Here is a 10,971-nt window from a genome sequence, read left to right on the forward strand (position 1 = left end):
TTTAAAAAAAAAAAAAAAAAAAAATGTATGGACGTCTTCCTCTTCAAAAAATAACCATTAAAAAAATAACCATATAAAAAATAAATCAAGTTGTAGAGACCACCCATTGGGGGTTGCATTGAAGATGTAGTCCAATTCAGCCACAATTGAGGTGAGTATTTGTGAATTGACGTCGTCACTTTAAGGTGACTTATTGTTTTTTGGTATCCTAAAGGTTCCAAAGCTATCTACATCTCCTTGAGTCAGAGAAACAAGAGTAGGTTAATTAGTCTTCTCCCAACATGGTTCAAATTAAAGATTCGTCACCTGAGTGTTAATTATTGTGTTATTGTTGGTTGTTGAGTCTTTCTAAGATTTATGTGAAACAAGTATTATTAAAATTATAGCGAGGTGTATTTGTTGGAATAGCGAAAGAAAAACATCGATAAGATTAGCAATATGTAAAGACGATATTTGGTTTTCAAGGTAGAACAGCAACGTACGGTAGATTTAACATGTTGGCCTCATCATTAAGCATGCATGTGAAGTATATATTGTCATGTAAAATTATTTGGAAGGGTTTATACATGTATGAACTGCTGATGAATTTCACAAGTCAATTGTAGTTGGTGGCTAATAGTCCACTAAACAGGTACAATAAAGAAGATAACATTTTCTTATTCCCACGTAAGGTAACACACTTCTCTATGAAAATAACGTATACCATCAATTATTGCTGCATCATTCAAAATAAACTAGAATAGGACTGGTTGGACGGAACGATAAAACAATTCCAAGATTTTACCCTAAAGAACGGATAACAAGGAAACCCGCACGAGCTTTTATTGCGAGGTGTTGTTCTTATTCCAAAACTATTACTGTTCCAAAACCTTCACTTAAGTGTTTATTTCCAATCAAGTATCTTATTTCTTCACAAAAGTAACACCTTTCTCAATACTTCCTGACAGCTCTTTCTTTGCCTTCTCTAATCCCATCCTGATCAATTGGCAAAAGCAAACGCAAAAAACCAATATGAACCAGTCGAAGTAAATTCAAGAGAACAGGTGGACCAAAATTTCCACTTTTACCTCTCGTACTCGTTCAATGGTCCAAGACCATACACTTCATCGATCCCACATCGTCCTAGACGCACCTTTGATGCGAAGAAGGGAAGCTCAGTCACCTGTATGACGAATAAAACAAAGTTCATATGTTCACGTTGTTAAGGCTTAAGAAATTTAATAAATACAATATATAGAGTTGATTTCAAAAGGACTGTACATGAGATGCCACAAATGCGCACTCAACGATGTTTGCATCCCCTCGTAGACCCTTAAGGCAAGCATCTGCAAACTTCACTGCTGCATAGGCCTGAATTTTTACATTCAATGTGTTTAGAGATTAAAATCTATATTAATATCCAGGCTTTATCTGAAACTGCACATGGTAGTACAACGAAGACTTACCATGGATAGTGTTGCAGAACCTGCCCCAGCTTTAGCCTACAAATTGATTAAATGGTAAATGCACATTTTGATTCGAAGTTAACAAAACAAAGAATGCTGAAGAATTGGCTTATACCTCAACAACTTCAGTGCCACCGTTTTGGATGCGGCCTGTGAGATATTCAATCTCTTTTTGAGTGAATGAGCAAGGCGGTTTCACCTGTAGAAGACATACCAGTGAGCATATAATATCAGCTTCGAACAAACAAGAAGATGGATTCCACGTGAATCATCTCAAACCTGAGAAAGCAGCGGTAAAATAGTAACTCCTGCGTGCCCTCCAACAACCGGAACATCTACTTCACGAGGATCAAGACTCATTACTTCCGCCTGTTGTCAAACCAAAAACGCTAGCTGAGTTCTAATCGATAATGGCACACACCAATCTAAGCACATGTCATTAACCAAATACACATCTGATTCCTATATGGCTAGCAAATATCAGAGCACAAACGAATTATGAGTGCATACCACAAAAGTATTAGCTCTAACAACATCAAGCATAGTGACTCCCATGAGTTTCTTGGGATCAAAGGTTCCAGCTTTCTTAAAAACCTCAGCTGCGATTGGCACAGTGGAGTTCACAGGATTACTGATTATATTAACAACCGCTTTAGGACAACATTTGGCTATAGCTTCAGAGAGTGTCCTCACTATCCCAGCATTAATGTTAAACAGATCATCCCTCGTCATCCCTGGTTTCCTCGGAACACCAGCTGGTATAACCACTAAATCCATACCCGTAAGTGCTTCCTCTAACTGCGGTTGCCCGAGAAATCCACGAACCTAAATCAAAACAGTTCCAAAAACATAATCTTGAGCTCATTTCTCAAATCATAGTCCATTAAACCATGATAACCCTTAAAAGGACAAAACTTTGGAACTTACAATGGCACTAGTGTCCATGTGACTAATATCAGCAGTAACACCAGGAGCGTTAGCAACATCATAGAGATGAAGAACCGAAACCAAAGGATTCATCTTCATCAACATAGCAAGAGGTTGACCAATCCCTCCAGCAGCTCCAAGTATGGCCACTTTGAATCCGGGTGATCCACCTTTTGCACGACAACCCACCCGATTCAAACCCGACCCGTCAACCATCTAAACACAAAAATCATCGAAATCGGATCAAACTAACAAAAACCCAAAAAATCGGATCACCAAATTGGTTAAGAATAATGATAATTCAACGAAATTTGAACCTGATCATCAAGATTAGGAGGATTGAGATGAGCAGAGATTCTCGCGATACGTTGGTTTGGATCCATAGCTGATTCAAAAATTGAGGTCTGATTATGTGATCACGAAGACGAATTGGTAAAAGGGTACGTGGAGATTTATAGAATAGAGAGATAGTGATGGGAAAAAACGAAGTTTGATGAAGATGAAGATGACGTCAAAATGGATCCATGTATTGGGAAGCGTGGCAAGAAAGAACAGAGCTTTATCTATTTTTAGGAAGTGATTTTGAGACGGTACGAAACATCCGGTACAATATTCCGGTACGAAACATCCGGTACAATTTAGTTATCTATCTTTAAGTTTGTTGTGTTATTGCTGGTAAGGTATAAAATCATGTCCATTTGGTAACAACCTAACTTTTGACGGTAATTCTTTTTGGTTGTACACATATTGACTATAGAAACTTTAGATGTAAGGATATTTTTGGTTCTTCCTAAATTGTTACATTATAGTAGGATTGCTTTCCAAATATCCAACTTTCATATTAAAAAAAAAAGAGAGAAAAAGATTTAGACTACATCAATGAGTTGAAAAAGTTACTTTAGTAAAAGTCCAAAAACCTAATAAACATACACGTTTTTAATTTCCTTTTATTGCACTTCAACGTCTTGGTAAGTAACTTTCTAAAATCGTTTCATATAATTACCAAAATCATTCATATGAATAAAGATTTAGAGATTTGGTTCTCCTCTATATATATTATTAACAAATAATCTCTTTTGACTAATGAAAAGTTTTAAAGCTAAAGAAAACATATAAATTACAAAGAATAAAATTTAAAAAAAAAAAAAACAGAAAATGAATCTTCTTGCCGGAATAATAAGCTCACTTGGCCACATTACCACAGTTCCAATTCGATCCTCCTCCGTTGAGCCACCGTTTCCGGTTTACCATAAAACCATAATCAACCATTTGAAATCTCTAACCGGTATCCACGTTTCACCTGGGCTTACCAATCAAGAGATCTCAGCCGTTGAATCTTCTCTTGGTTTCTCCTTCCCTCCTGATCTCCGTTCGATTCTTCAAACCGGTCTTCCGGTTGGTACTAATTTCCCCAATTGGCGAACCGGATCAACCGGAATCGTCTCCTTCTCCCTCTTCTTCGTCTCTCCAAAATCGTCGCCGGAAACGGATTCTGGGTCGATTCTTGGGGGATCCGACCCGGAAACGACGCTGAGGCCTTATCCCTCGTGAATAAATTGGTTGAGATCGCTCCGGTTCTCGTCCCCGTCTACGATGATTTCTACGTCCCTTCGACGACGCCAAATTTGGAGGGAAATCCGGTTTTTCAAGTCGACGGCGACGGAATAAGAGTTCTGAGTTGCGACGTCGCTGGATTCCTCAAAGGACTCGGAAGATCGGAACCGCCGACGGAGGACAGACGAACCAGACGACGGAGGAGAGTGGAGTTCTGGAGTGACGCGGCGGAGAGAGGGAGATCGTGGGAGGTGGTGGCGTTTGATACCACGCGCAAGTGGTGGGGCCCGTCGGGCTGCGAGGGGTTGAGGACGTGTATGGACGACGCGTTTTGGAAGCTGAGGGAAGGAGGATGGACGGAAGATGAGGTCCGCGATATGATGATGATGAACGGCGTAGATCGTGACACGTCTTCCCAGCAGCAAACGCTATCGCGGGAGGATGTGGTGTACGCATACGGCGGTGAGAGGATGGACGGAAGAGAAGGAGACACCTGTATGGAGGAGGATGATGATGATCATGGGAAACGCGGACAAGTAACGACGTTGAGGCATCTGCTGCTTTATGACCGTTAGTTAGATCAGCTAACAATGATTGTTTGGGCGTTACGCATTAGGGCTATGTAAATTGGTCGAGTATATGATAATGAAGTTTCAAGAATTTGTTTAAAGACAAAAAAAAAAAAATATGTGTTCGGTACCAAAAAAGAGAGCTAGAACACTTGCTCTTGGGAATGACTTAACCTGTAAATAATGTTAAAAGAAAAAGATTACAACAAATTACATGACACAAATTCAATTCGTAAGACTCTCTCTACTAAAACAACATCAAATGAGAGTATATTTTGATCAACCATATGAGATTTACTCAGCCGCAGCACTCTCATTGTTCCCTCCATTGCCAGAATCCGGCAAAGTTTCAAGATCAGTTCTAACATCTTTTACTTCTTGAGGAAGATTAGTAGTCTCTGAAGAAGAATCAGAATGTTCTTCTTGAGTTACCTCTGTCTCACCACCATTCTTGTTGCTTGCCTCTTTCTCTGAAGTTTCCTCTGGTTGCTTTTGTTCAGTATCTGAATTGCTACTTTCTTTGTTAGATTCGCTTGTGTCTTCGTCAGTCTTCTTCTCGTTTTCCTCTACCTGTTCCTTCTTCTCACTCTCAGTACTTTCATTTTCCTGTGAGTTGTTGGACGATGACTCATCTTTCTCTTTTGTCTCGGTTTCTTTGTCTTTAGTTTCCTCTTGGGACACAGACTCTTCTTTCTCCTTCGTCTCAGTTTCATTGTCTTTAGTTTCCTCTTCTTTCTCAATCTTCTCGTTTTCTTTGTCTTTAGTTTCCTCTTGAGAAGAAGACTCTTCGTTCTCCTTTGTCTCGGTTTCCTTTCCTTCGGTTTTCTCTTGGGAAAAAGACTCTTCTTTCTCCTTTGCCTCGCTTTCTTTATCTTTAGTTTCCTCATGCGACGAAGACTCTTCTTTCTCAATCTTCTCGTTTTCTTTGTCTTTATTTTCCTCTTGAGACGAAGACTCTTCGTTCTCCTTTGGCTTCGTTTCCTTTTCTTCGGTTTTCTCTTGGGGCAAAGACTCTTCATTCTCTTTTGTCCCGGCTTCTTTGTCTTTAGTTTCCCCTTGCGATGAAGTCTCTTCTTTCTCCTTTGTCTCACTTTCCTTGTCTCTACTTTCCTCTTGAGACGAAGATTCTTCCTTCTCCTTTGTCTCACTTTCCTTGTTTTTATTTTCGTCTTGAGATGACACTTCAGAAGATTCTACCTTCTCTTTGTCATCTTCTTCTTTCCTAGTCTCTTGAGAACTTCCGTCTCCAGAACCCGTGGATTTCACAGTCTCAGAAGACTCACCATTAGAATCATTGAACTCCTTCTCCAACAACTGATTCTTCTCCATAGATTCACCCTCAGATTTTATGCCCTCCGAGGAATCTGATTCCTTACCTGAGGATGAACCAGTCTTCTCATCACTACTGCTTTCACCATTATCAGTTGTGTTTGGCAAAACACTCTTGATAACAGAATCATCAACTCCTTCAGTTTTTAAACCCGACTTATCATCCACTTTCTCACCGTTGTCCGACTCATTAGTCTTTTCCTCGGACTCATGGACTACCTCACTAGAAGCATCATCTCCCTTGTAATTGTTCTCTCTTGCTTCTTCATTACTCGTCTTCTCATCAGTCACCTCCTCTGTCCCACTCTTCTCTTTACTCTCCTCGCTCTCTTCCGTACCACCACCATTTTCTTTCTTCTCCTCCTCGACCTCATTCTCTTTACTCTCCTCGCTCTCTTCGGTACCACCGCCATTGTCTTTCTTCTCTTCAACCTCACTCTCTTCGGTACCACTCTTCTCTTTACTCTCCTCGCTCTCCTCTGTACCTCCATTGTCTTTCTTCTCCTCCGCCTCACTCTCTTCTGTACCTCCATTGTCTTTCTTCTCCTCAAGCTCACTTTCTTCTGTACCACTCTTCTCATTCTCTTCCGTACCACTCTTCTCATTATCTCCCTTCTCTTCGATCTCACTCTCTTCAGTACTACTACCACCATCATCTCTCTTCTCTTCAACCACACCCTCTTCTGTTTCACCATTATCATCTCTCTTCTCTTCAACAACCTCGCTTTCTTCCGTACCAGTACCACCACCATCATCTTTCTTCTCATCAATCTCTCTTTCTTCACTTTCCTTGTCCTTAACCTCTTCACCTCCCTCTACAACCTCATTCTCCTTATCAACAATTACATTCCTACCTCCTCCTGCATCCTCAGCTTCATCTTCCTCAACACGAGGGTTAAGATCTTTCCTACCAAGCTTAACAACTTTATCATCCCCAACAACAATCTTTGCACTCTCCTCAAAATGAGCTTTCTTCTCATGAGAATGCCTCACTTGATAAAGCAACCATATCCCAACACTAAGCAACAGAGTCAACTGAATACAATGCTTCACCTTAAAACCTTTTGATCTCTGTCCTCTTCTCGGTGAAGATCTAAACATACTTGCTTCCAAAACCTATTCACAATATTCAAATCCCAAATCTCAGATCTCATAAACCAAAATCAATCTAAACATTACATTAAAATGCATAATGATTAGAACAGATCTAAGCAAAAAAAAGTTTCAATTTTGAACAATAACAAAAACAAAAGTGTATATTTTTAAAAATTGGAACTTTACCTTGATCAAGAGAGCAGCTTGAGCTTTCTGGGGGAAATAAGAAAGATGAACAACTTTTGAAAAAAATTGGGATCTGGAGAATGAGAGAGAGAGAGAGAGTAGTGTTCTCCTGTTAAACTGCCATTAAAATCGTGCGTCCCTTCAATTGGAATCAAAGCAAATTGCAGAGAAAAAAAATAGTTTTTTTGGGAAAATATTTAATTTAGAGACACTTGGGGAAGCTGCCATGTGAATCTGCTTTAACGCCGTCGTTTTTGTTCTTAAATCAAAACACCGACAGATTGTAACGACGTCGTATTTTTTTCTTTACGGATGGTGTTGTGGGCTTATCAGAATTATTAGGTCAACTATAGAGACCCATCAATCGTTTTTGTTCATTAACTTATGATGGACCGACCTATCAAATGCTTTTACAAAATCTTTAATATTTTCGTTTTGAACCCACAAAAATAAAATTAGTACATAGGTAAGATTGTATTGTTATTCAAAAATTTAAATTTAAATGTTTTATTTTAGTTCGGGTGTTATGCAAAGAACATGACACAAGCCTTGCGTTGATCGACATCCTCCTAACATATTCGGCTCGGGATGTTACAAATATAATCAAATCAACGATAAAAAACTACAGATATCTATAATGAATATTTTCATGATTAAAAATTATTTGTTGGGTGAAGTGACTTTAGTGCAGTGGTCAAAAGTAAGCCTTTAATGCACAAAGCACCATCGTACCAGGGATTGAGTCTCGCNTTCCGTACCACCTCCATTGTCTTTCTTCTCCTCAGCCTCACTCTCTTCTGTACCTCCATTGTCTTTCTTCTCCTCAACCTCACTTTCTTCTGTACCACTCTTCTCATTCTCTTCCGTACTACCGCCATTATCTCCCTTCTCTTCGATCTCACTCTCTTCAGTACTACTACCACCATCATCTCTCTTCTCTTCAGCCGCACCCTCTTCTGTTTCACCATTATCATCTCTCTTCTCAACAACCTCGCTTTCTTCCGTACCAATACCACCATCATCTTTCTTCTCCTCAATCTCTCTTTCTTCACTTTCCTTGTCTTTAATCTCTTCACCTCCCTCTACAACCTCATTCTCCTTATCAACAACATTCCTACCTCCTCCATCCTCAGCTTCATCTTCCTCGACACGAGGGTTAAGATCTTTCCTACCAAGCTTAACAACTTTATCATCCCCAACAACAATCTTTGCACTCTCCTCAAACTGAGCTTTCTTCTCATGAGAATGCTTCACTTGATAAAGCAACCATATCCCAACACTAAGTAACAGAGTCAATTGAATACAATGCTTCACCTTAAAACCTTTTGATCTCTGTCCTCTTCTCGGTGAAGATCTAAACATACTTGCTCCAAAACCTATCATCCCAAAGAATCAAATCCAAAATCCCAAATCTCAGATCTCATAAACCAAAATCAATCTAAACATTACATTAAATGCATAATGGTTAGAACAGATCTAAGCAAAAAAAAAGTTTCAATTTTGAAATGTTATACACTAACAAAAAAAAAATGAACAATCACAAAAACAAAAAGTGTATATTTTAAAAAAAATTAAAACTTTACCTTGATCAAGAGAGCAGCTTGAGCTTTCTGGGGAAATAAGAAAGATGAACAACTTTTGGAAAAAATTGGGATCTGGAGAATGAGAGAGAGAGAGAGAGAGTAGTGTTCCTGTTAAACTGCCATTAAAATCGTGCGTCCCTTCAATTGGAATCAAAGCAAATTGCAGAGAAAAAAAATAGTTTTTTTTTTTGGGGAAAATATTTAATTTAGAGAACACTTGGAATGGAAGATGCCATGTGAATCTGCTTTAACGCCGTCGTTTTTTGTTCTCAATAAAAACACCGACAGATTGTAACGACGTCGTATTTACTTCTCTACGGATGGTGTTGTGGGCTTATCAGAATAATTAGGTCAACTATAGAGACCTATCAATCGTTTTTTTGTTCAATAACTTATGATGGACCGACCTATCAAAATGCTTTTACCAAAATCTTTAATATTTTCATTTCTTATTAGTTTTAGAACCCACAGAAATAAAATTAGTAGTAAGATTGTATTGTTATTCAAAAACTTAAATATAGTTCGTGTGTTATGCAAAGAAAAAGTTCATGACATAAGTCTTGCATCGATGGACACCCTCCTAACATTAAATTAGGCTCAGGATGTTACAAATATAATCAACGATAAAAAAAAACTATAAATACCTAATGAACATTTCGACGATTAAAGATTATTTGTTGTAAGAATATCGTATGATGAAAATATTATGTCATATGATGTATTTTTTCGTTTTATAATTAATTTTAAACAAAAGTAATATGATACTTCATCTCTAAAATAAATATATTGTTTATGTTTAAAATAAGATAATTGAGTTGAATTTTAGTCTTAACAAATACACAGAGAAAACAGATAAATAGATTAGAGTAAAAACCTATCTCAAAAATGGAATAACTCCAATTTTTGAGTAAAATAAGTAATGGATTGGAAATGTTTAGGATGTTTGTAATCGTGTATGACTTTGAGACAAAAATGGGTTGAAAACGTTTGGGGTGTTTACACAAATCACAATGTAATCGTGTCTGAACTCTCTACTAAAAAAGTCCATATATTTAGGACATTAATATTCCTAATACTCTAAGCAGATGTCTAATCATCATCAATCGCTAGCTAGGGCCGACATTCGAGTTTCATGTACGTAGAGGCCGTAGTGAAATTGAAAAGAATCATTAATTTAATCATGTATGTGATAAATGTGGATACTATATGAAAGGGCATATAAAGCAATATATCTTCATAAACTTGGTACCGTGAGAAAAATTAGAAGAGAAGCTCACGTGAAGCCTGATGCCCCACCTTACCCCCATATTAAGATATTCATTTGAATAACTTAAAACATAAAATTTATCTTATTTTGTTTTAAAACTTAAAACATAACAAAAGAAAATTATTTTTAATGGGTTTGATTGGTAGTAGCCAAAGCTGTACAGAAAAGCTGTAAGCTGTTATGGAATAGGGTAAAGCTATAAGAAAGAATTGTACATAAAAGTTATACAAAAAAGCTGAGAGTAAAAAATTGATAAAGTTTTTGTGACTAGTAAAAATTGAAAGCGGTACCACAATGACCAATATATTTCATAACTAATTTCTGGAATTTTATATTAGCCGACTGAGTTTAAATACAAATATACAATGACCAATATATTTCTCATATTTTCTCCTTTTAAAAACGTATTAAATCTGTTATACTAAAACTGATAAATTGTTTTCTGAAAGGTCTATATATTGAGTACACGCGATAAAAAATATTAGAAAAGGTTATTACTATTATTCTTATTGTTTGTGTGATCTTAAGTGATGCATCAATACACGTGAGCTAACCTCCAAACTCCACACCCTTTTTCTCTCTCGCTTAAAATCCTTCACACCCATGCAATGATTTCAATTTTTTTTTTTTTTTACTTTTTTCTCTTTCGATAATCCATAAATATAACACTTGATTAAAAGAATTACTTTCACATCAATTTAATGAATTTTTTATTTTTTTAATATGATTCCGCAACTCAATTTTGGATTTTACTCAAGAGAAACAAAAAGTTGGCCCTACTAAAAATTATATATACGCTTTTCACAAGTTGTGGCTTTCCTATCTGTTTAATATTCCTATATAAGTTTTATTTATTGGTGAGAAAACATAATCTCTCCATCAATTTTCTTTCCGTTTTTGGATTCAAGAGTTCAAAAACAAATCAAGTTGATAAATGATACCAATGCCTTGTTTAGATGAATGATGAATCTAACTTATAAGAATTTGTTTGTTATGATAAAGTCTTTAATTATCAG

At 37.2% G+C, this 10,971-nt stretch overlaps 2 protein-coding genes and 1 pseudogene across 5 annotated transcripts; 1 reads left to right on the plus strand and 2 right to left on the minus strand.

The window, feature by feature from the left end:
- LOC104751916 (probable malate dehydrogenase, glyoxysomal) lies at positions 633-2,908 on the minus strand. The gene is made up of 9 exons (XM_010473973.2): positions 2,690-2,908; positions 2,373-2,588; positions 1,956-2,270; positions 1,725-1,814; positions 1,561-1,644; positions 1,446-1,481; positions 1,261-1,350; positions 1,068-1,162; positions 633-975 (listed from the first exon to the last, which is right to left on the minus strand). Exons 1-9 carry the CDS (start codon positions 2,753-2,755, stop codon positions 903-905), a joined length of 1,065 nt encoding a protein of 354 aa, XP_010472275.1. The 5' UTR covers positions 2,756-2,908; the 3' UTR covers positions 633-902.
- LOC104751918 lies at positions 3,396-4,748 on the plus strand (annotated as a pseudogene).
- LOC104751917 (myb-like protein X) lies at positions 4,634-8,939 on the minus strand. 4 transcript variants are annotated; one of them, XM_019238419.1, is made up of 4 exons: positions 8,689-8,938; positions 7,951-8,481; positions 7,856-7,908; positions 4,634-6,301 (listed from the first exon to the last, which is right to left on the minus strand). In XM_019238419.1, exons 2-4 carry the CDS (start codon positions 8,465-8,467, stop codon positions 4,790-4,792), a joined length of 2,082 nt encoding a protein of 693 aa, XP_019093964.1. In that variant the 5' UTR covers positions 8,468-8,481; positions 8,689-8,938; the 3' UTR covers positions 4,634-4,789. The 4 variants fall into 4 exon arrangements, with proteins under 4 accessions (XP_019093964.1, XP_010472278.1, XP_019093963.1 ...); XM_010473976.2 differs by having other exon boundaries at positions 4,634-6,480; positions 7,897-8,481; positions 8,689-8,939; XM_019238418.1 differs by having other exon boundaries at positions 7,856-8,481; positions 8,689-8,937.

Source organism: Camelina sativa, chromosome 16 (assembly GCF_000633955.1).
Source record: "Camelina sativa cultivar DH55 chromosome 16, Cs, whole genome shotgun sequence".
Taxonomy (NCBI): domain Eukaryota; kingdom Viridiplantae; phylum Streptophyta; class Magnoliopsida; order Brassicales; family Brassicaceae; genus Camelina; species Camelina sativa.